General features: G+C 54.6%; 3 protein-coding genes across 5 annotated transcripts in view; 2 read left to right on the top strand and 1 right to left on the bottom strand.

The window, feature by feature from the left end:
- NRBP1 (nuclear receptor binding protein 1) overlaps positions 1 to 16100 on the top strand; it is a 39738-nt gene extending 23638 nt beyond the window's left edge. Inside the window, exons 8-18 of the mRNA XM_064508125.1 lie at positions 9016 to 9099; positions 9363 to 9421; positions 10576 to 10674; positions 10749 to 10881; positions 11100 to 11202; positions 13841 to 13891; positions 13985 to 14120; positions 14209 to 14262; positions 14670 to 14733; positions 14817 to 14872; positions 15072 to 16100. Of these exons, the coding sequence (XP_064364195.1) occupies positions 9016 to 9099; positions 9363 to 9421; positions 10576 to 10674; positions 10749 to 10881; positions 11100 to 11202; positions 13841 to 13891; positions 13985 to 14120; positions 14209 to 14262; positions 14670 to 14733; positions 14817 to 14872; positions 15072 to 15170 (938 nt within the window). The 3' untranslated portion in view covers positions 15171 to 16100. The remainder of the gene's footprint in view (positions 1 to 9015; positions 9100 to 9362; positions 9422 to 10575; positions 10675 to 10748; positions 10882 to 11099; positions 11203 to 13840; positions 13892 to 13984; positions 14121 to 14208; positions 14263 to 14669; positions 14734 to 14816; positions 14873 to 15071) is intronic.
- Positions 16101 to 16126: 26 nt separating this feature from the next.
- KRTCAP3 (keratinocyte associated protein 3) lies at positions 16127 to 18523 on the top strand. The gene is made up of 6 exons (XM_026115810.2): positions 16127 to 16399; positions 16467 to 16526; positions 17008 to 17208; positions 17330 to 17464; positions 17851 to 17942; positions 18156 to 18523. The coding sequence occupies exons 1-5, from the start codon at positions 16181 to 16183 to the stop codon at positions 17932 to 17934; spliced, it is 699 nt and encodes a 232-aa protein (XP_025971595.2). The 5' UTR covers positions 16127 to 16180; the 3' UTR covers positions 17935 to 17942; positions 18156 to 18523.
- Positions 18524 to 18789: 266 nt separating this feature from the next.
- IFT172 (intraflagellar transport 172) overlaps positions 18790 to 23073 on the bottom strand; it is a 44921-nt gene continuing 40637 nt past the window's right edge. For 2 of the 3 annotated variants that reach the window (XM_064508121.1, XM_064508123.1), the window contains 6 exons: positions 22470 to 22565; positions 21733 to 21792; positions 19970 to 20068; positions 19565 to 19805; positions 19288 to 19379; positions 18790 to 18961 (listed from right to left, as the gene is read on the bottom strand). In XM_064508121.1, coding sequence (XP_064364191.1) covers positions 18872 to 18961; positions 19288 to 19379; positions 19565 to 19805; positions 19970 to 20068; positions 21733 to 21792; positions 22470 to 22565 — 678 coding nt within the window. In that variant the 3' untranslated portion in view covers positions 18790 to 18871. The remainder of the gene's footprint in view (positions 18962 to 19287; positions 19380 to 19564; positions 19806 to 19969; positions 20069 to 21732; positions 21793 to 22469; positions 22566 to 23073) is intronic. The other variant, XM_064508122.1, reaches the window with a different exon arrangement.

Below are 23073 nucleotides of genomic sequence, written 5' to 3'. Positions count from 1 at the left end.
GCAGGAGGAACAGAGTCAGAGGTAAGTGGCAACCATTTTCTTTTAGGAGGAGTGAAAACAAGTTTGGTTAAATTCTAGCTGTGGAGTACAGCTGGAAGGAAAGAGTCACAATTCTGTGCAGCATGTGTTAGGTGTAAAGCTGGGCACAGAGGCTTCTAATTGCTGTGGTTAGTTTTCTGAAATTGCAGTTGACACCTGACTGTTAGAGCATAGCGTGTGGGCACATCACTGATGCAGCAGTCACTTCAGCTGGTGGTGCTGGTTTTTTCTCTCTCCGTTTGGTTTTGGTGGTAAGAATTGGCGTCTTTGTGGTTTTGTTGCAAAGTGACTGAGTGAAATGCACACTTAGCAGATGTGTGTGCTAGTATGCTGTGAAGGTATCAAATTGTCTTTTTTATTTTGCAGGTTTAAAAGCTAGCTTTGGCTTCAGACGCTTGCTGCCTTTGCTCAGTTTATTCATGGCAGCATGAAAAAGTTAATCTTATTCATGAAAACACCAGAAAGCGGCTATTGTCTAGACTGGTTGCCAGTTTGAACTAAGTAGGATCTTCTAAAAAGATTCCCTGTTGTTTCAATTCCCTGTTTAGTGCTCCAAGTTATAGAAACTTGCCTTTTCTGTGATCAAATTTACTCTGCCTTTTTCTATTGCATTGAAGGGGCCTGCTGCTGCGTCTTTGCTGGATTGTGGTTTGTATTTGCTTTTCTGTGGCATTGCGGGACGTGTGAGGGGAGCTGTTTTATAGTCACCCAGGTCTTTGTTTCCCTGTTTCAATATTGGTACAGCAGTGGCATGTGCTTACTCTGTTTGGAGTCCTTTGATGGAAGGCATGGGGAGCATTAACAGTTTAGTAAGCTTCTTGGTGTCAGTTCTTGATAGATCACTTGAATACAAACTTAACAAGTATTTTAAATCTACAGGATGAAATGCTTAGCATTTTCCCTGATTGTTAATGGGCTTTACTTGGAATTCTGTATGATTTGGGCCTTAAGGCATGTGGGATGAGTTGTGTTTTGATTCTAGCTTCTGCTATTAAGGGATGTGCTTTTTTCTGTTTAAGTCTTCTAAGACCATTTGGTTGTGCAGCTTTACCTTGGCATGTTGTAAAAGCAATGCTAATCACAGAAACGTGAGGTCTGAAGTGTAGGGAATTTAGAGTTAAGCTTGAGATGTTGTGCTTAAACTCGTAGACCCAAACTGCATTTGAATTGACTATGCATTTATACTGATTCAATCCAAACTTCTGTTAGACAGAGCTGTTCAAAAGATAAAACAATTTTAGTAATCACATATTTGGGGACTCTGATTTTCGGTGTCTGTCTGTCTTCTGGGTCTGTCAGTAGAAGATTCCCCCAGAGTAGGCTGGTCCATAGCAATTCAGTGAATTTCTTTTCTTGTTTTTCTGATTCGAGGTAATTCTTTTGCAGTTATGTGGGTCTGCTATAGTTAATTAGCTCCCTGCCATTTCAGCTGTAAATGAATTAAGCAAGAATAGCAATCTTGCTTCTGTTAGCTGCCCCTTCATCTTTTTGACATAAGTACTGTGTTGCAGTCAGATGATGCAACCCAAGCAGTGGTTTGCCCAGTCTTGGGAACTTCATTCCTTTGGTCTAGACCTTGCAGAGTTTGACTGGACTGGTTTTGTGTTCAGCACAGCAGCACACAAGATTTCAAGTCTCCCTGGATACTTGGTTTGGAATGAAGTTGTTTGTATCGTGAACTCACCCAGATAAAGTGCTAATAAGCTCTTAAATGCCTGCTGTAGATTTGTATGTGGGCAGGTTTTACAGATACTTATCTTACAGGTCCTATTTATCTATTCTTGTGTCTACTGTTTTGCACCTCCTGCGCTGCCAGCTCCCGCTTTCCACTTGTATGTTATAGACATGGTCAAACTGATTCACAGGATATTTGAGGTTGGAAGGGAGCTCTGGAGATCGTCTGGTCCAACCCCCTGCTCCAGCAGGTCAGCTAAAGCGAGCTGTCCGGGACGGTGTCTGCTCAGGTTTGGAATATCCCCAAGGACGGAGTTTACACAACATCTCTGGGCTACCTGTTGCAGTGTTCAGCTGCCATCGCAGTGAAGAAGTGTTGTCTTGTGTCCGGACAGAAACACATCAGTTAAACTACAAGAATGAGTTTTACTTAACGTATAAATGTCATCTATCCTTCCACAGAAAGCTTGACGCAGCACGGTTGTTCTGCTACTTCCTTTCGTTGTTCATCTCTACGCTTTTATGTTAATTGGTGTGGAGAAGGATACCTCTCTCCAGCTACACTGGTTTTTGTGTGATGCCAGCTCCCTGCTGCAAGTGCTTCTGCTTCTGCTGCAGCGGTATTTGCTTTGAAGTAATAACGTTGGTTGTGTTTTAGGCAGACGTTAGTTGCACTGCTCAGATGCAGTGCCAGTGGATGTGACAAGGATAAACACAGGTGTAAGTGGTTGGGGGGCTCTACTTCGGCACATGGGTAACTGTACATAGCGAGCTTTTCTTGTAATGAACCTCTTCACCCCTTTATCTCATTATTCAGCTGTTAAATCTTTTTGCTTCTGGTGGCTGTGTTGCAAATAAGTACCAACTAGTGTCTTTGAATGAATATAATAATTAACAGTAAAATCCAAATAGTTTTTTACAGCCCCTGAATTAGATCTGCAGGACTGTAAGATGCTTGTATTCTGTCATCACTTTGCATCTGCTGCTGTGTTTTTGTTTTCATTCCATGCTGAACGGCTGTGTACTTCAGTTTGTCACTGATAGCTTCCTAGCTGCTTATTTTCTCTGCTGTGCCCTCCCTTAAGAAAATGCCTATGTCACTTTAGTGTGCAAATGAAGTGAACTGTGAAATGCTTTGTTTCTGCGCAGCCTTAAGCCTCTCACTGCCTTTTGTGGTAGTGAAAACTTTGTCTTGAGTGTTTGAGCGCAGAGGGTGATAAATGTGGGCCAATACGAATCCTGGCTCTGCGGCCATCCCTTGGGAGCTGCGAACAAATGGTCTTGCAGTCAGGCGAAGAATTTTGGATCCCTGTGGTGCTGGTGCAGTGCAGCAAGGATGGGATAGTTAATGGTCACCTGCTGCTGGATTGCTGAACAAGCCTGGGGCTCATCTTAAAGGCTAGTTGTTGACCCTCCTGACTCATCTTTTTCCCCTCTGCTTTCTAAACCTGCTGAGATCTGGAGTACCGTATACATCCACACTTTACTAGAAGAGTAGAATAATCTGTTCCTGTTTCAGAGCATGCAATAGACTTTGAGTTGAATGGTCCCCCTCAATGGCTGCTTTAACCCTTGAGTTTTTGAGAGCGAAGGAAGGACTGCTGAGCCTGCCTGTTTGCAGGGAGGAGGTGGTGAACGCAGAACAGAGGTGCGTGAGAACGGGATACAGGGCAAGAGGAAAATGTCTTCCGCAGCATGTAGTGTTTAAAAGGGCAAGTCCGTGTGATTAAGCATCTCTTCTAAAACTTGCCATTGGTGACAGCTGGGAAGTAACACCACCAAGCGAGTTCTTGGCTGATGCTCCTAATGACTGACTAGCTTTCTGATGAGCTGTCTGTTGACCCTGGTGAGATCTCTTTGCGGTAGCATGTCCTTGAGAGTTTGAGATGTCTAGCAAGATCCGTGCGTTCCTGTAAATAATACTTATTTTTCTTCTTCATGCTTTTGTTGTCAGCTCTCTTGCCAAAGGCAAGTTGCTTGCCTTCCCTTCTACTGTATTTCATGTCTCTTCTTATCTGCCTTGCATGGCTACCAGATTTGACTGAAGCCTTCTCCAAAATCCATCTTCCCATTGCTAATTCCCTGCCAAACTAATCAGTCATGCAGTACCATCTCCTCTTGTAGACTGCCCCTTGCTGTCTTCCCCTTCTCTGTGGCTGAGAAAGGCGTATTCACTGTTAATGGTGATCTGGCCTGCCTTTTCGGCCTTCGCTGTTTGTCCTTGCTTAACATAACTATCCCCGACTTTCCTGCATCTGATTCTTTACAGAATTAAGAGCCATCACTAGGTACACCATTCTCCCATGTTTGTCCACTTAAATAATTTCCTGATGTGGTTGCACATGCCCTAAGTCCTCGCCACATGTTTCTACGAGGACCAACAATGTAAACGTAAGACTGTAATCTCATTGCTGTACGTGTGTATTGATGCATCTTTAGATTGTGAGCCCTATGGGGCGGGTTGTCATCCAATTGCTTTATAAGATATATGCGTACAGCACTGGTCGGTGGCAGGTAGGAACCCTGTGCAATCGTTTAAGGCAGAAAAAAAGTTTGACCCATGTTCTTATCCTTCACAATTATGACTTTGGCTGCTTTTAAAAATGTTTTGCTGTCACAATAATTAATGGACAGATGTGTGTCTGAGAAGCCCATCTCTGCTTAGCTCTCCGTAAGGCATACGGTGAAGGATCTGGTAGTCTTACGCCATTGCTCTAACAGTCCATTTTTTCAGCCTCACAATAACAGAGCAAGCTTATGCATGTGACATAGCCAGGTCACATATGAGCCGTGATGCAAATTGCTGGAACAGAAAAATGCTTGCCAAGTGTGGCTAATCAAACCCTGCTACAGAGCCGGTCTCTGCAATAATGACATATTGAGGAATTCCAGTGGGATTCTGCAAGTCTGGAGGCACAAGGACCAGAACATCAGAGAGGACAGGTCCCGGGGTAACCTACAACAAACAGCAAATTCAAACCTGCTTTTCTGTGCATCTGAGTAAGAAGCTCCCACATGCAGTGCAAACACAGCTCTTCACAGAATTGCTGGTGCCAGCCAGTCTGTTGCAGACTGTCCCTAGGACCCTGACAAAGCAGAGAAGCTTATTATGAAACCCTAAAAAAGGTGCAGAGAGCCATTATCAATAGGGGTGGGATTAGGATTCCATTGTAACTTGCCCTTCTAGTACAGAACGCACTGTGCGAGTGCCTGTATCACACCACTGCCTAAGGTTTCTGTTGCTAATGCCTTTTTAGTGATTGACCTCGCCTCTTCCCCTTTCTTAAGTGGTGCCCAGGAGCAAAGGACAGAATGGGTGGATGGGACCTGGCTCCTGCCATTCAGCAGACACCTCTTAGTGACTGTGCTAACAGTGTTTAAAGACCTCTTAGAAAATGAAGCTAATCAAAACGTGGTTTGGAACATGACTCTGTGCTTGGCAGACTCTGCTAAGTGTGGAGCAGAAGCGAGGTCCTGGGTGGACCCTGTCAGAACTCCTGTCAGAGCGCTGGTCTGGCACAAGGCGGGATGTGTTGAGTTCCTGCAGCACCGTCACTCCTGACAGTGCCTCTGCCTCAGGGCAGGCCTCGATGCCTCTGCCCTTCGTGGGTCTGGTGCTTGCTTGGCAGCAGCTCAGAAACGTGCAGAGTCTTGGTGTGGTGGTTCCCAGACCTCGCCCTGTACAGAACTGCATAGTCAAAGGCGATCTGAAGATGATTCTTTCTTGATCTTATAATCCATTGCACTGATAAGAAATGCAGAAAAAACAAAGTTAAGACTTATTTTTAATAATATCCAGTTCCCTGGAGTCTGAGGCCATCATGCATGCAATAGGTGTTAAGTCCAGCAGTGCCCCCCAAAACACCTATTTCGTATTTCATGTATACTGCCTGCTGCACAAAAGTCCATCATTCCATGAAAAACAGAACTTTGGCTTTAGAACAGAAGGCTTCCTGAAAAGTCCTAAATAGTTTTTCCCACTTTCTATAAAACAGGCTAAGAGCTCTACTGTACAGGGAACATGTTAGATGAAATACGTCAGGGTGATTTTAAGACTGAATTACAGCCCAGGCCCCAGCAATGCTGAAAAATTAATAGTGTTGGACAGTCTGACATGGAGGAAAAATTCATTCCTGATCCAAATTTCTCAGTACTCAGGTCGGTGTGCATCTCCAGCAACATGGCCTTTCCGGTTACAGTCAGTCTCTGGAGCTTTGTAGGGCTGCAGCTGTCCTTATCTCCATCACTCACCCTACCAGTAAAGTATAAATCAGGGGAAATTATTTTTGGTTCCTGCAAGTGCCCAGCAGAAGTTTTGAATGTCTTGAGATGCAGAGATTTAAATTTTTTGAAGACAAATCCTCAACTGACAGTGTTAAATAGAGCTCAGAGGGTTGTGATTAGTGGCGCAAAGTCTAGTTGGAGGCCAGTAACCAGTGGTGTACCCCAGAGGTCAGTAGTTGGTCCGGTCCTCTTCAACTTAGTCATCAGTGCCCTGGATGAAGGGACGGAGCGCATCAGCAAGTTTGATGATACAGGACTGGGAGGAGTGGCTGATACCCCAGAGGGCTGGGCTGCCTTTCAGAGGGACCTTGACAGGCTGGAGAAATGGGCAGAGAGGAACCTCAGGAAGTTCAGCAAAGGCAAGTGCAGGTTCTGCCCCTGGGGAGGAATAACCCCCTGCCCCAGGACAGGCTGGGGCTGCCCTGCTGGGAAGCAGCTCTGCGGAGCTGCTGGGGTGCTGGTGACACCAGTTTGGCCATGAGCCAGCATGGTGCCCTTGTGGATATCTGAAGGGAGGCTGTAAAGAGGATGGGGCCAGACTGTTTTCAGTGGTGCCCAGCGATAGGACAAGAGGCAGTGGGCACAACCTGAAACACAGGAAGGTCCATCTGAATCTAAGGAAAAACTTTTTTTTTACTGTGAGGGAGACAGAGCACCGGAACAGGTTGCCCAGAGAGGTTGTGGAGTCTCCATCCTTGGAGATGCTCAAAACCCATCTGGACAGGTCCTGGGCAACGTGCTCTAGGTGACCCTGTTTGAGCAGGGGGGGTGGACTAGGTGATCTCCAGAAGTCCCTTCCACCCTCTACCATTCTGTGATTCTGTTCTGTGATTCTGAAATATCCAAAACCTGACAAAACATGACACTAAGTAGCTTGTTTGTGCAGCGGTGAGGTGTCCTTTTGAATGCAAAAGCATAAATTACTGGGGGAGACTGGGGGCAGTGCTGTTCACCTGATTTTGATTCCTTGGCTAAAACATCTAGAAAGGAAGCAGGAAATAGCAGTAATGCTGGAGAAGTCTTGGCTTAGCCCTTCTCTCTTAGTAGCCACCAATAGACCAGGCCTCTACATATCAGCCGTGGGCTGCCTAAGTCAGATATTGCTCTTAATTGAGTTCAGACAAAAGCAAGTTGACTGAACTCTAGTTCGGGTGTCTGGCAAGCTCTTTAGAAGGCCCAGTGTAAGAACCCCCTATGCTGGAGAAAACTTGTGTATGCGGAGTAAGGCCCTGGCTTGAGGGGCATGGCGACAGGCGGAGGCCAAACAAGGAGCTCCCCACCGAAGGGGTCTGGAGTTCTCAAGCGCTGGTCTCGTTGATTCTGGGGCTGTTAATGGAGGTACGTGGAGCGCGTAGTGCTGAGGTGGGGAGGATATCCCCCAGAAGCAGAGGAAGACGTTAGAGGACCGGACTAACTGCAGTGGAAGGTGATTCAGTAGTGCAGAATACAGCTGCACAAAACCCCAGAGCTCATCAGCTGGGAACTGGGGAGGCTCTGGCCTGCACTAGCTGATCACGAGATGAACGTGACTCACTTGCCTCTTCTTACAGCCGTGTCACTCGCGTGTGATGTTCAGATCCACTGGGGCCAAGTCCCCAGTAGAGAATTGTTGGTGTGACTGGGCCTGGCCCTGGCCAGACCTCACCTAAAGCAGTCACTGGGAAAACGGGGAGCTAGTATTATGAGGAAAATGAATAATTTAGCTTAGTTTGCTTAGTGTGATGAAGCTGAGAGGACCTGATGGTATCAGTAAAGTAGTCTTAATGAAAGTATCAATATGATGGTATCAGTAAAGTAGTCTTAATGAAGTTCTAATGTAAACAAGAACAAAAAGGAGTAAGCTGCCCATGAACAGTTGTTTGGGAAAGCAGATGCTGGCCAATGGAGCAAGCTCCATTTCCGATGTTTGAATGAAATATGATATGGTGTGTGCTGCGCTGGGTGGCCGAGCTGGGTTATCGGGGAAGATCCTGCTTGTCTCACTAGAGCCTAGAGAACAGCTCTTCCCGGAGGCTGGGGACTACTTCCATCTCGTTCAGCTGGGCATCCCCTTTGGTGTGTCCTGCCCCAACGCAGGAACACCTGGAGAAATACGAGCAGTTTGGCGTGCACAAGTCCGCGTCGCAGCAGTGGAGGCGAGCTGTGGTTGCCCAGGAGAGTGACAAAGATGGGCCTGACACTGTAAGAGACTTATGTTCTAGGGTGGAAGCAGAGCTTCAGATGGGACAGTGACTGACTCCTGTCACCCTCAGTGTTTCTCCCTGGCGGAGCTTGCTGTTTGGATTTGGAAAGCTGTCCGCGGTCTTTCCAGGCACAGTCGTCATGAGGGGTTATCTTCTATGAAGCTTGTGCCTGTGGTTTGCTGCTTGTGCTTGTGGCTGGGATTTCGTCCCTCTCTGCAGCTCCGAGTGATTTGTGACGGGGGCCGTGCGGGTCCTGGCTGTGGTGAGGCCTCTGCTGTCAGGGTGATTAACTCTCCTCATTAAGCAACTCTGCTTGGCTTAGCCTTGAGGCTCTTTGGCACCAGCGTCGTGTCCTGCTGAGAAGAGTTGCCTTGTGAAGCTGTCCCTCTCCCAGAGCCCCGAGATGGTGACTCTAACTGCAGTAATCTTGCCGCCTCTGGCTGCTCCTAGGGCTTCTGAGATAGCCAGGCTGCTCATGACAAATGCTGTAGGTCTGACTTAAGTGAGGTGCTTTTGGGAATGGCGCTGTAAGAGGAGAGTCCTTGATTTCCCCCTGCCCCTTGCTTTTCAGCAGATGCTGTGGACTCCAGGGTGGTTCTTGCTGAGCTGCCCTGGTGAACATGCAGCCAAGGAGACGATGGAGAAATGTTTCGGGACAGGTCCCCTGACCTGCCTTGCGCAGATGGGGACTGATGAGGGGCCAATTAACTCCACTGTGCTTCCACTCCGCTCTGGGCAGCTAGAGAGCCCTGGGGTCTAGCTGGGGGTGGGCTAAGGACTGCTGTGTCTTAAGCATTCATTTCTTTCTTTCTTTCCCCCCCGCCCCCCTTCCCAGTGGCACCGGACACAATTAACAACCATGTGAAGACATGTCGTGAGGAGCAGAAGAACCTGCACTTCTTCGCCCCGGAGTATGGAGGTATGGCGTGGCAACAGTTTCTAGCCTGGGTTTTGCTGGCCTGATTCACTGATGCCTCCAGGCAGTTCTTGCATCTTGTTTACAGCTGCGTGCTCATGAGAGACGTGGCTTTAACAGTTTAGTGTTATCTGCCTGTTTAAATGCTCCAACCCCATTGTTTTTTGAACAGCAGAGGAGACAGGGAGGGCTGAAGGGTTGTCGGGATAGTCCTACTGCTGAGTGCAGGGATGGACTGACAACAGAGCCTTGTTTCTGCGTTACAGAAGTTGCCAACGTCACCACCGCTGTGGACATTTACTCCTTTGGGATGTGTGCGCTGGAGGTGAGTGTGGAGCGTTTGGTTATGGGATAGAGAGGAGATGAGCTGGAGGGAAGGAGATGGCTCTGTGGGACTGGCGTGGTTACAGGTAGGTTAGCTCGGTCGTCAGTGTGCTGCGGTCTCTGAGCCAAGCCTGCTTTGCCTTGTAGGGCTCCCTACCTGAGGCTCCCTGAGTGTCACCTTGCTAGGAAGTAAATAGCTCAGTAAAGAGTTGTTCCTTCTGAAGTTCCCGATGTGCAGTTCATTTCCCTGTGGTTCACGGCTAGTTCTGAAGACTGACCCAGCTGCTGGTGGGAGCAGTCACGATTACAGCCTATGCTGTGTACCTGGAGTACAAAACTCCCCTTCCAAGGAGTATCTATCCTTCCCGTGTGTCTGCAGGAGAGGACAGCTGTAGTCCATAACTGTCCCGGGCCATCCTGTCCCCACCTGTTATAGCAGGTGCTGGTTGCAGTCGAGTGCGAGTCTGAGATACCTGATACCAGCTCAGCAGTTCCTCTGTCCCTGCAATCAGTAGGCTGAAGACCAGGAAATGCGAGTTGGTGGGAGTATTATCTGGGGTGAACTGTCGGAAAGAGCCAGTACAAAAAACTCTGAACCTATGCTTGCACATCCCCTAAGTGAAGCGGGAAGAGAACTGTGTGAAAAGATACAATTCTTAGGAAGCAAAGCTTGAGCTGAACTTAAAAACATTCTCTGAAATCTTTCCTAGCTAGAAATTTGTACATGTGCTGGCCGGAGCCAGTTCTGGATGGCATTGTGTGCATGTTCAGTGCCTGTAATGCAAAGCTGTTCGTGCAGCCAGGAGAGAGACTGTCAGATTCTGGCAGTGATCCAGTTACTGGTTCAGTAGGGGATGGGAATTATCAACCAGAAGTATAGGCCAGTGGATCATGAGATTCAAAGTAGAGATATTAACTCTCTGAGGTGATGTTGGCACAGTTTTCAGGTTTCCCAGGCAATCTGCTAGGGTGCTAGAAACAAACTATTGCAATGAAGCAGCCGTTCCGTGTTTGTCTGCCTCTGGGAATTGTGACCTTAAATAGCACCGAACACCGTGGCTCTCGTGATCTCACGCTTGGCAGTGGTCTCCTTGAGCCCTGCTCAATGCAGTACTGATTTTCAGTGAAGTCTGATGTGCTGCTTTGTGTTTGCAGATGGCAGTCTTGGAAATACAGGGTAATGGAGAGTCATCTTACGTGCCCCAGGAGGCCATCAACAGTGCCATTCAGCTGCTGGAGGACCCCTTGCAGAGGGTGAGTGAGTGGGGTGGGTGCTCCTGCAGGCCTGCTGGCCCTGCGCGTGGTCTCACGCTATTTTTGTCTTGCAGGAGTTCATTCAGAAGTGTCTGGAACTGGACCCTGGCAAGCGTCCTACTGCCCGGGAGCTCCTTTTTCATCAGGCATTGTTCGAGGTGCCATCACTAAAGCTACTGGCAGCTCACTGTATCGTTGGGCATCAGCGTGAGTATGGGACCCCAGGTGCCACATCTCGTGTTCTGCAGAGCTCCGCTAAGTTGTCACTACAGCTCAAAGCAAGACTTTCGTGCCAGTCATAACCGGCAGGGACCACGGCCTTGTGAAACAGCACTGCAGCTGCTGCAGGGCCTGCAGTTTGCTGCTCTTAGGATGGGAAGGAGTTGCAGTAGTTCAAGTCTAACCTTCTTTTTTTTTTTTAATAGACATGATTCCTGAAAACGCCTTAGAGGAAATGACCAAAAACCTTGATATGAGTGCAGTGCTGGCGGAGATTAACCACGCTGAAAGGGAAGGAATCAAGATGATGTGAGTACTCCATGGTCTGTGGGGAGGGGGCTGCTCAGGTACATGTGAGAATGGACTGCAGGGCACTGGGGTGAGGAGTGAAGGATCTGCAATCTGTCTGGGACTGTTCCCTTCGAGTTAGTGCTGTCATTTCACCAAGAACTGGGAAACAGAAAGGAGCTGGCAGCACTGTTGGTGAAAGAGTGGGCTTTGTCTGTGCCCAAGGAATCCTGTGGAGAGTAACTTCTGGGTGGGGGAAGACCGTGCACCAGTGTTATGTGAACAGATTCCGTGCATTCGAGATGTGACTCTCTCCAAGACTGAGAGGAGGGATATTACCGTACTGTGCTTGGAGCATCCTTAGCAGAAGCTGGCAGAATGATTTGGGGAAGGTGCTTGGACTGCTTACAGACTTGTCAAATGAAGTTGGACACATTGGATAAATGGTTCATCAGCTTGAGAGCAGCTCATTTTGCAGTGTGCAGTGGGAGAGGCTGTTCTGGACAGTCATCAGTAACACACAGCAGTCACTTAAGCAGCAGGGATGGTCTTTAGAAAAGCAACTGTAATATATATGAAGCAAGCAGAGTGACAAAGTGATCTTAAATTTCGGATTGTAAAACCTCAGCTAGCTGAGAAGTTAGCTGGAAAGACTGTAAGATTATGGGTGTTATTCCCAGAGGCGGCCAGGATGCTTCCAAGGTAGGCCAGGATTCTGGGATGCTCAGACTAGCGAGCAAAAGAAACTCGGAAGGCAAGGAGGAAACCACTATTGATTTGAGAGGCTGTTTGAGCCATACAGATATCTTTTAAAAACTGGCATTCTGTTCTTCCTAGAGACGATAATTAATACTATTGAATTCTCTTTGGGATGGGTTTTTACTTAAAGGTTCAAAATGGAGGACAAAGAATGAATAGCCAAAGCTGTACAAAAGAGTTTCTACTGTACCGGACTACAGTCTGCAGAGAATTGATCATCTGGCACATGCCAGCCTGGGACCTGCTGCTTAGTAGTGATACCTCAGAAGTGCTAGAAGAGGAAATAGGAAGCACAGTAATGACTTGAAGTGTCAAAGAACATAATTTCCAGATGATTCATCAGAGCACCACAGAAGCTGAGCTGCTGGCAAAATTGTAAAATCTTACTTAAAACTGCTGCTGTACTAGAGGATGGGGAAACAGCAGATTTTTTTGCGTGTTTTAAAAGGGGCTGCAGGGTGGTCTGAGGATTTGAGGTAGATGTGCAGCCTACACCTGATCTCATGGAACAGTAAAGCTCTTGAAAGACTGGCAGGGTTTGAGCAGCTTGCAGTCTCCTGCTAATCTCTGAAATTCTTCAGAACACTCTAAGACAGTGGTAAAGGGGAAGACTGTTACTGTTCAACATTCTTGTTGCAGCCAGTCTAAATTAAGCTGCGGTCAGGTGGGTGCTAAAAAGCTGCATTAACAAAGGTAATGAGCAAAGTGTTGAACTGGGGAATTAGTGAAGTAGGAGAGCCTGTGGCTCCTGGCTGGTCAGAACCAGACAGAAGTGAGGTGTGGGCTGCAGACTGTTCTGGTGTTGTAATTCCCCTGTGCCATGCAGAAGGAAAGACTGATGAATGAAAATAACTTGCTTTAGAGGAAGAACAACTGTTTCTCTGTCTGCGAAGGCTGTGAACTAACAGCACAGGAAAAGATCATTGCCAGCTTGATGAAAACCCACGACTGTGCAGCTACAGCTGAGAGTAAATATGATCTCAGAGTGCCAAATAATGGGAGAAAAGGTGATGCTGACTGGGTGTAACGTCTAAAGACATTACATTCACAATGTGGCATCCTTTGTGAGCCTTGAGTGAACACTTCTGGAGAAGATCGGAGAACTGACTCTACCAAGAGGCTGGAAAATATTTTCACCATGCGGAGGAACTGTATATTCTTGGAAATGAGAAAAAGGACAAAGCATGTGACAAGTCATGGAAGAGAGGAGAGGGGTTGTGAGTGCCTGTCATCCTCTCTCAAGCACCAGCAAGGGAGATGTTCAATGTAATTAAAGGCTGAGGAATTAACAACTGATTGTAATGAGTTCCAGAGGAAGTCTTCTCATCATTAAGAAGCCACTAAGACTGAGCAAGCAATCCTTAAAAGGAATTACATGGAGAACAGGAGTATCCAGAACAGCAGGGAGAAATATTTGGGCAGGGCATTAAATGCTGAGAAGTTGGTTTCCAGCTGTTTGTCCAAGGTGAGATGGTGCCATCAGGCGCTGCAGAGATCCTTGCCTCTGCAGTGCTGAGGGCTCTCTCTTCCAGAGCCGAGATCCTATCTTCATTGCATCTGGCGTAACAAGTGTCTGCAAAACACCGTGCTAGGAGCATGGTGTTACTGGGCTAGTTCCCAAATAATTGTTTGTACTGGACAACTCTCTGCAGGGAGGTGATATCTGTTTCTGCCATAATTAAAATGTTCACTCATCCTTCGCTGCTGTGAGCAGCTGCTTCCTGTATAGCAAGATGGGAGTCCATCTCGCCTTTGGCTGGCTGCCTCGCGCTGTACTCATCTTCCCAGCTGACCCGGCCATAGTCTGGGACATGGGCATTGGAAACCACATCCTCCTGGGAGACTCGAGTGTGTGGTTGTGTTAGCTGAACTCTCACTTCAGTACTTTTCTCTTTTCCAGCTTCTCGCAGTCTCCAGCGTTGGAGCTGGACAAGTTCCTGGAGGATGTGAGGTAAGAGGCCTCGTCTAAAGGGCATCCTTACCGCGCGTGGGACTGGAGAGCTTTAGGAGAGGTCTAACTTCAGGCCCTGCTCCTCTCTTGCAGGAATGGCATCTACCCGCTCACCGCTTTCGGGATGCCGCGGCCCCAGCAGCCGCAGCAGGTGGTAGTGAAGTCCCCCATCGTCCCGCCGTCGGTGAAGACCCCGACCCCAGAGCCGGCCGAGGTGGAGACCCGCAAGGTGAGAGCGGGGAGCGCCGTTCCTCCCTTCTCTGGGCACTGTGCCGTGCAGCAGCCGTAGTCACGGGGCATCTCCGCTTCCGTTTCAGGTGGTGCTGATGCAGTGCAACATTGAATCGGTGGAGGAGGGCGTCAAGCATCACGTACGTTCCCGTGTGGCTGAGCGTGCTCTGGGGTGTCCCGCGGCAGCCGTGCCGAGCAGGTGGCTCCAGCACTGAGGTGCTGCTGGTGCCTGACGTGACCCTCTGCTGCCAGAGCAGCAGGCCCTGGAGCCCAGAGCCAGACCCAGGCCCGAGCTGGCAGCTGGCTTGGCTCAGAGCTGGCACTTCCAGCCCAGCCCTAGACACAGGCTCAGGGCGCTTCTCTGCAGTGGTGCTGCTGGCTCTGGTTTGGGATCTGAACTGGCTGTGGGCTGTGTCAGGCTTTAGCGGGGTTCTGGGGGGGCGATTCCCAGTGTGACGGGGATTTCTGGGGATGTTCTCTGGGGCAGCCGCTGCCTGGGGTAGCCAGCAAGGCTGCAGCCACTCACAAACACTTCTCCACCCTGCAGTTAACGCTGCTGCTGAAACTGGAAGACAAGTTGAATCGACACTTGAGCTGTGACCTGCAGCCCAGTAAGTACCTTTCCTCACACTCCTGTGCCCCGGGGTCAGCGGCACAGTCGGACCTGGGCCTCACGCCCTTCCCTGTGTTGCAGACGACAATATCCAGGAGCTGGCAGCTGAACTGGTCCAGCTTGGATTCATCAGCGAGGTGAGTAGGCCTGGGGCTCGGGCAGGGGGAGAGCTCGCATTCCTCTTTCAGACGAGGTATTTGCACCTGATCACCCTCTTCCACCCGGAGAGGGAGGCAAAATGACGCGTCTCTGCCTGCGTGCCCCGCCGGGCTTTAGCCGTGCCCTGTGCTTTGCGCAAGGCTGGGCCCAGCCCTCACTGCAGCTCGCCCTTCGCAGGCCGACCAGAGCAGACTTACCTGTTTACTTGAAGAGGCGTTCAGCAAGTTCTACTACACCCGGAACGGAGCCCTGACGGCGGTCACCGTCTCGTCTTAGCCCCCCTCGGCTCCCAGGCGGCCGGTGCGGCTTTGTTGCCTGTGCCCCCCTCCGTGTCTGTCCATCACCGTAGGGCATCAGCGAGACCCCAGCTGCAGTGCTTGGAAGCTCCTCCTGCATGTGCCGTGGCTGGGCCTAGCGACAATCCTCCCTGCCCGCCTATTAAAGGGGACTTTGCGTGTCAGTATTATTTCCAGCCCTGTTTCTGTTGGGATTTGCCAGGTGGTGCCGGGGAGCCGGGGCCTGGCGCGGGCTGTTCTGTAGCCCCGTTCATGTGCATGGAGTTCGTTTGGTTTGAATTGTACAAAGTGTCTTTTGCACAGCACAGATGTTTTTCTTTTTTGTTGTTGTTTTTTTTTTTTTAAATTAAAAGGTAAGCAGGGGTGGGGGGAGTCTCTAGGCCCTGCCCCCTCCCTGCGCCCCACTCTGCAACTGCCTTGGGCACCAGTCACTACCCTCCCTGCCGGGCGGCCGGAGCGGGGGGGGGGCCGGGCTCCCGCAGCCCCTGCCCGGCGCTTCGCCTGCCTCCTGCTCCCCCGCGGCTGCACTTTGTTTACTCGTTTTGCACAGCCGTTCAGCCCTGCCCCGGGCCGGGGGGGCCGGTGTCGCCCCACCGGTGCGCGGGGCTGGGAGGGGCGTTGGCACCGGGCTGTGCACCCGGCAGCACCCGGCAGCACCCCGGGGCCCAGCGCGGCCTCCCCGCCCGGCTCTGTGCAGCGCCTGGGCCCGACCCCGACCCCGGGCCCGACCCGGTCCCCCCCTGCTCCGAGCAGCCCGGGCCGGCGCGGGAGCCCCTTTCCCGGGGCTTCGGCCCCGCGGGGGGCGCGGAGGGGCTGAGCCTGGGCCCCCCCCGCCCCGGGGCGCGGCGCGGCGCTGCCCCTGCATCTCATTTCTATCATTTCCTATTTTTAATAAACTGTTTTGTAAAGACGCGAGTGCTGCCTCTTTCCGGGACGGGGCGGGGGCGGGGCGGGCTCCGCCTCGGGGCGGCGCGGGCGGCGGCGGCGGCCATGGCCGGCGGGAGCGGGGGCCGGTGGCGGCGCCCGGGGCCGGCGGCGCCGCGGGGGCTGATGCGCGCCGGGCTGGCGCTGCTGGTGCTGGGCCACTGCGGCCTGGCGCTGGGCGCCATCGTGCACGGCTCCGTCCTGCGGCACGTGGCCGGCGCCCGCCGCGCCGTCACCCCCGAGTACGCGGTGGCCAACGTGGTGTCCGTGGTGTCCGGGCTGCTGGTGAGCGGGGGGCGCCGGGGGGGGCTGGCCCAGCCCTGCCCGTGCTGAGCGCCGGTCTCTCCCGCAGAGCATCGCCGCGGGCATCGTCGCCATCCTGGTGTCCAACGACGCGTCCCGGGCAGCGCTGGTGAGTGCGGGGCCGCCGCGGGGCCGGGTGCAGCAGGGCCGCGCACAGCCCGGCCGCTCCCCTGGACCTTGTCCCCGGCGCCTCCTTCCGCCTCCGCCGCGGCGCCTCCAGGGTGGCGGGTGTCGCCCGGCTGCGCGGGCCGCCCTGGCCCACCCCGGGCAGCAGCGCGGATGCCGGGCGGCTTCCTGGGGACAGAAACGTTTCAGGTGATGGACAAAGCCGCAACCAGGACAGGCGGCACCTCCTGCAGTTGCACAAACGCCTGGGCCGGGCCCTGCCTGGGGACAAGGGGTTGCACGTGTTTGCTTGGCACGGACCTCCGCCAGGTCCCCCGCAGCCCCGTCGCCCTGCACCGCGGCCGCAGAGGGGCTCGTTGTGCCCGGCCCCGCGCAGCGGCAGTGCCCAGCTCGGGCCGGGCAGCGGGTAGCTTTGTCCCGGCTCTGTCCGCCCTGCGCTGATGCGCTTTCCTTGCTGCCGGCAGCACTGGACCCTGCTGAGCGTGTCCCTGCTGAACAGCCTGCTGTCCGCGGCGTGCAGCGTGGGCCTGGCGCTGGCCATTGCCCTCACCGTTCGCAGCCGGGGACTGCGTCTTGTCACGGGCTGCAACAGCCCCGCGCTGCCCGCTGACGCGCGCGCGGCCATCGTGACCAACGACTGCCCCTTCAACACCACGCGGATCTACGTGAGTCTCTGCGGGGCCGGGGGGGCCCCGTGTCTTCGGCTGTGCGGCAGGCTGCGTGCGGCAGCCTGCACCGTCCCGCCGCCCCGTGCGGCCCGTGGGACCCCGACGCTTTGCTCCGCAGGACACGGCCCTGACGCTGTGGTTCCCCTCCATGGTGCTGGCGGCCGTGGAGGCCGTGCTGTCCGGCAGGTGCTGCTTGGCGGCCTTGATCCTCCAGGGCATCGGGCCCTGCGCCCGCCCCTCCAGCAGCGAACAGGTACGTCCCTGCCACTGGCCCAGCAGCGCTTGCTTTCGGCTGCGTTTCGGAGGTGCTGGGGTCTGCGTGGCCCCTCTTCCCACACAAACAGCTTGTGCGCGGGGGGGCTGCGGGAGGTGCGGGGTGGGGGCTGTTTCGAGGGGCTCCTGTGGCCCTCCTGACCGCTGCAGCACTGCCTGAGCCTCCTCCACCCGGCCTTGGCGAGGGACCGGCTCCCCTTAGCTCGGTTAGTTACAGAGGGACCCACCCGCCTCAGCGCTGATGGCCGAGTCTGTTCTGCCCCGCGTGGACCTCTCCCACCGCCCCAGCCCGTCCCCGCCCCGCACACCTCTGCGTGTGACCTGCTCGTGCTGCAGGCCTGTCCTGGGCGTTGCTTTTTCCCCCAGCTGGCCAGGCCGGGCGCAGTGAAGGAGGGGCCCCCACGGGAGACGCGGCAGCTCCTGGCGGGGCTTGCCGATTCCCGCGTCTAGCTGGCGAGGTGAGTGCAGCGCGGGGGCTACGCTCGGAGGGGGAGGGGGTGCTGGCAGCCTCTGCTTCGGGTTGGGGCTGGGGAGGGCTTGGTCATCTCTGCTGTCCAGAGGCCCCTGCCAGACCAGCCCCCCCCCCCGAAACGTGTTTCCAAGCACGGTACCCAAACACAGGCCGGGTCAGCGGGGCACAGCCCCGCACTCACCTGCTCTCTTCCTCCCAGGTGCTGCCGGAGGAGCACTGGGCCCCGGGGGGGGTGAGGCTGCGCCAGGCTCCTGCCCCGGGCGTGGGCACAGGCAGGGCGGCCTGCGGGAGGGCGACGCGCGCACCCCCTCCCCAGCCAGCACCAGCCCCCGGGTCACCGGCAGCCCCAGCCCCGCGGAGCCCATGTGCCGCAGCGAGCGCCGTACGGACCTGCCTAGGGCACGAAAGGCTCTGGGGGGGCTTGTTCCTGCGGCGGCCGGGCAGGAGTGGTGGGCAGAGGAGCCCGGGGCCTGGCAGCAGCCGGGGCTGACCTGGAGCCCGGTGGCCCAGCTGCGGAGCAGCCGAAGCCTCTGCCGTTTCCTTGCGTAAATAAAGTTTTCATTCCCACACTGGCTGCTGCGAATGGTTCCCGGGGGGGGGGGGTGGATGCTGGATGGAAGGACATCAAGCTGGGGGGGGGGGGGGGGGTAAGCCCATCTTCCTGCTTGCCCCCCCCCCATACATGGTCCCAGTGCAACCATCACTCCTGGGGTGGAGGCCACATATTTGGCACAGCCAGGGTGAGGCCGGGAGCGGCACAAGTGAAGGGACATGGCGCTGTGCCCCGGGAGCGTCCTGGGCTCGGCATCCCTCGACAGACAGGAGCACAGCGGTCTGCGAGACGTGTTTATTGAGGGCGACGTGCCGGGGGCTGAGGGACCGAAGGCCGCCACCAGCAGCCCCAGCCTGCCCGGCTCACTGGAAGGAGAAGCTGGTGCTCGGGAGCCCCCCACACCACTGGCTGAGGAACTTGAGCACGTCTTGGCACGTAGGGCTGTGGGATGTCTGCAGAACCAGAGAGGCGGCCTTGATACTGGTGATGGGGGACAGCGCAGCCACCTTCCGCCAAGGCCCCCCCGCCCCCCCCAACCAACCACCCCCAGGAACTGGAAGAGACAGGACTGGGCCTGTCCCAGCTCCAGAAGGAAGGTTAATCCCATCGTGTGCATCTCCCACCCAGCGGGACAGTATGGTCAGCGTGATTGGGGGGGGGGGGGGGGGGGGGGGGGGAGGGAAGAGGCAACCAAGCCTGATGGATTGGGGGGGGAGAAAGACACACACCCCCCCTCCCCCCTTCCCCCCCCCGGCCCTGGTCTCCCTGCCTGGCTCACCTTGACAGCCATCAGAAACTTGTTCCAGGTGTCTTTGTTGGTTTCTCGGCCCGGCCGCTTGAACTCGATCTTGTTCCTTAGCACGGGATACCCTGGCCGCACAGCAACGCGCTCGCAGGAAGGTCACGGCCCACCGCAGGCACCTCCTCTGTGCCCCCCCCGCCCTCCCCAGCCGGCTGGGACTGCTCCGGCGGGGCATGAGCCAGAGCCCTGCTCCCGGTCGCCCAGCCCCGCTGCCCTCGTCTCCCACCGTGTGCGGGGGCCGGCCCGCGCTCACCTGTAAGCACGCAGGGCAGGGCGCGCAGCCCCGTGCTCGCTGCCACGAGCGAGGCTTCGTAGGTGCCGCGCTCGTCCTGCGGCAGCACCTGCTCCAGCCGCTGGTCCATGGACATGGCGAGCACCCAGTCCCGGGCCTCCTCCCGCTTCTCCTCCTGCGGGACAGAGGCCAGGGCACCGCCTGGAACCGCAGGCTGCACCGCCGCAGGCTGCTCAGGGGTGTGCTGAACGCGTGTGCAAGGCTGGACAGGGGAGCGTGAGCACGAGCATGCGTGCGCACGTGCTGGGCCGCGGAGCAGAGCTGGCGCCACTTTCCTGCAGCCCCACTCGTGCCCCGGTCCCTGCTTGGAGAGGGCCCCGAGGTGCCTCCTCCGGTCATGGCGCGGGAGAAGGCAGCGGTACTCACAGGCACGTGCTGCTGGGCTGGCAGCGGCACCTCGAAGGGGATGTCCGTCCTCTGGAAGTCAGAGTGGTCCAGGGAGTCCAGGTTCCCCTCCTCAATGGCCTGAGGGAGGAGGAGACGCTGCACTGGGAGCTGCCCGGGCCCCACGGCACCACTGCTACCCCCCAGCAGAGCAGCCCCACAAAGGCACTTGGGGGGCAGGGGGGGGGGTTGGCTGGAAGGCAGCACAGGCAGCAAAAGGCCCAAGCAACCTTGTAAGTGGAGTTGGGAGACCACTGAGGCCTGTTTGCACTCAGTTCCTGGAAAGAGCCCAGCCCAGCAGGAAGGCCAGAGCCGTTCAGGTGCAGCAGGACGCTACGGTGCTTTTGCCAAGCAAGTATAAAGACCTCGGAGAGCAGCCGGCAGCACCCCCGAATCACTGCTCCCTGGACCCTCCTGGCCCCACTGCGGCTGCCTCCGCCGGCTGCGGGGATCGGCCACCACGGCCGCCCCCGCCCTGCACAACGGCAGCCTTCTCCCACAGCGGCCGCAGTCAGACTTGTTAAGCCGAAGCACCCGCTCTGTGCTCCAGCGTATGAATGTGTAACGCTTGCTCACCCTAAACTGCCAGGCAAGACTGGCTCCCACTCCCCATTTTACCAGCAACTTTTACTGTGTAATAGTGTTTTTTTTTTTTTTCTGCTAACCAATTGCTAAATCGCAGAAAGACATATCTGTGAGCACCTCTGCTGACCAACAGCACTAGTTAAAACTAGCTAGGAATATTCTGCAAAGCTGACTACCGATGTATTTTTTACTATAAGTAATCACACAGAAATAATCTGGATGTGTGGCTGGCCGAGCACACCGCAGCACGGCTTTCATCAGCTGGACCAATATATCAAGAGTGGGGTTCATCTCCCCTAGCCGCGGGTGTTGCTACCATGGATGTCAGCTAAAGCACCGCTGCGAGACGCCTGTGTCTGCGCTGGGTCGTCCCGGGCTCCGTTTACAGTCGGTGGAGCACTGGACAGTACCAGCCTCGGCGTTCACAGCCCAGCCCGGCTGTGGGGTGGCCCCATCCCTGAGCGCTGTGTGACTGGGCCCTGCGGGGGGGTCGGCATTTACAGCCACCCTCTGCAGTGTCCGAGGACACGTGTCCCTGAAACACTCTGCTGCTCAACCTTACCGGGTGGCCTCAAGAAAGGAAAGATGAAGGGGGGGGAGCTTTTTTCCCCCAGCAGCTGCTGGCAGCGCTTGGAAACTGGTACAATAACGTCTGCCGCCTTCCTAGGGTTCAGTGCTTTATGGTGACCAACCTGTTATTCAGGGAAGGAGCTGGCTGGCACGAGGACGCAACTCCTGATTCTTGTAGCACAGTGGCTAAAGCATGAGGCCATGCCTCCCCCCCAAGATAAATTTCCTTCTCTTGGAGCAACTCAGAGAAGACCATCCTGAAGGCTGTAATGGCACCCGCAGCCCTGAACTGTCAAGGCAGCCTGCTCGTCGCTGCAACCTGCCTGCATGGTGACGTGGTCACACGCAAGGGGTGGTCGGGGCCGCCCAGGTGCCCTGCACGGCAAGTCCGTCCACAGCTGGTGAAGAGACTCTCAGGGCTCTGCACACACTCAGTTTTCAGGGCCCTGAGTTCGGCCAGAGGCAGCTCACCCATGCGCTGCCGCATCTGGGCCTCGGCAGTGCCCTGCGCAGCCTCAGGGTCTGGGTTGGCCCTGCAGCACGATGACACTTTAAGCATGACGTCCCTGCACCAGGACGGCTATACTCACATCTGAAAGGTCCAGGAAGCGGTTCAGGAAGATGAATGCCATGTTCTCCCAGTTGACTGCCTGGTACGGAGGAAAGCAAGTGAGAGCAGGCAGCTGACGGCTCATCTTCACGGCCACAACCCCCCCGAGCAATGGCTAGAAATGACGTGGGTCTGTTCGCGTGGCAACGTTCTGCCTGCAGCAGCCGGGCATGGAGAGCGCGGCACGACGCGCCATCCCCGAGGACCGCTCCGGGGGGACTGCGGGGACAACGGGCCACCCGGCCACGGGCAGGTCCACGAGACGGAACCGGGCATCACCGCGCAGGCAGCGACAGCGTGCTGCCGTGTGCCTTGTGTCGCGGCATGTGGGCACACGGCCAGCCCGTAGCCTTAGGAGTGTTAGCGAGATACGTTAGATGACTCAGAGCAAGGCAGACCAGCTAAGACTCCTGCGTCTGCAGTAAGAGAGAGACAGGCACCGTAACGTGGCCTCTGTTCTACCCCTTGCAGCACGTGTCCCCTCTGCAGCACCTGTCTCTTCGCTGTCTCGGGTCTCCCACCACCTACTCCCATGCTATGAGGAAACGTAGAGTCTGGCAGGGCGTTTGGAGGAAAGGCCTCCAGAGCCAGTCTTTGGCCACCGGCATACCAGTGAGGCTAAGAGAGCTAGGGGAAGACCGGAGAGAACAGACGGAGCTGAGGATCGCTGAGCCCGGGGCTCCCCACCTCCCGAGCGCTGCAGCAGCCAGCTCCTACCTTGGCTGCTGTCCCAGCTTCATAGAAGGCCTTGTCGGCAGGAATGAACTCGGTGTGGCGCAGCAGGGAAATGGACAGCTTGGCAGCCACAGTGTCCTGCAGACACAGGGGACAGTAAAGCCACGACAGTCACACAGCAAACCAGCCTAGAAGGGATCTCGTGACATCATCCTGCCCCAAGGCAGGAACTCTGCACCCACATGATCTTGGCGTGTTTGTCTAACTTAAAAGCCTCCAAGCACTGAGCTTTTAGAGTTTCCCTTCATGGGCATCCCAAGGTGGAGGTCTCCTGACAAAGTTTATTCTTCTGTCTAACCTGTGTTTCCCTTGTGGCAATTAAGCCCCTTACTTATCCAGTATATACAAACAAAGATTTGGAAAATTACTTCTTATAATCTTTCAGATTATTTCTTTCCTGTTCCAGCAGTTATTTTCTGTTATCATCTCTTCCTTCAGTCTTTTCCCACAGACTGTGTACTCCAGGCCTCTCCTTCTTGTCTCTTCTGTTCTCTGGACCCTTCCAGACTGGTTCCCATTTTTCAGCCTGGCCACAGCACACGCTAGCTGAAGCCTCACCCACGCTGAGTGGAGCTGAAGGACGAAT

This window comes from Dromaius novaehollandiae, chromosome 3 (genome assembly GCF_036370855.1).
Source record: "Dromaius novaehollandiae isolate bDroNov1 chromosome 3, bDroNov1.hap1, whole genome shotgun sequence".
Lineage (NCBI taxonomy): Eukaryota > Metazoa > Chordata > Aves > Casuariiformes > Dromaiidae > Dromaius > Dromaius novaehollandiae.
This window is presented reverse-complemented; position numbering and strand designations above follow the sequence as displayed.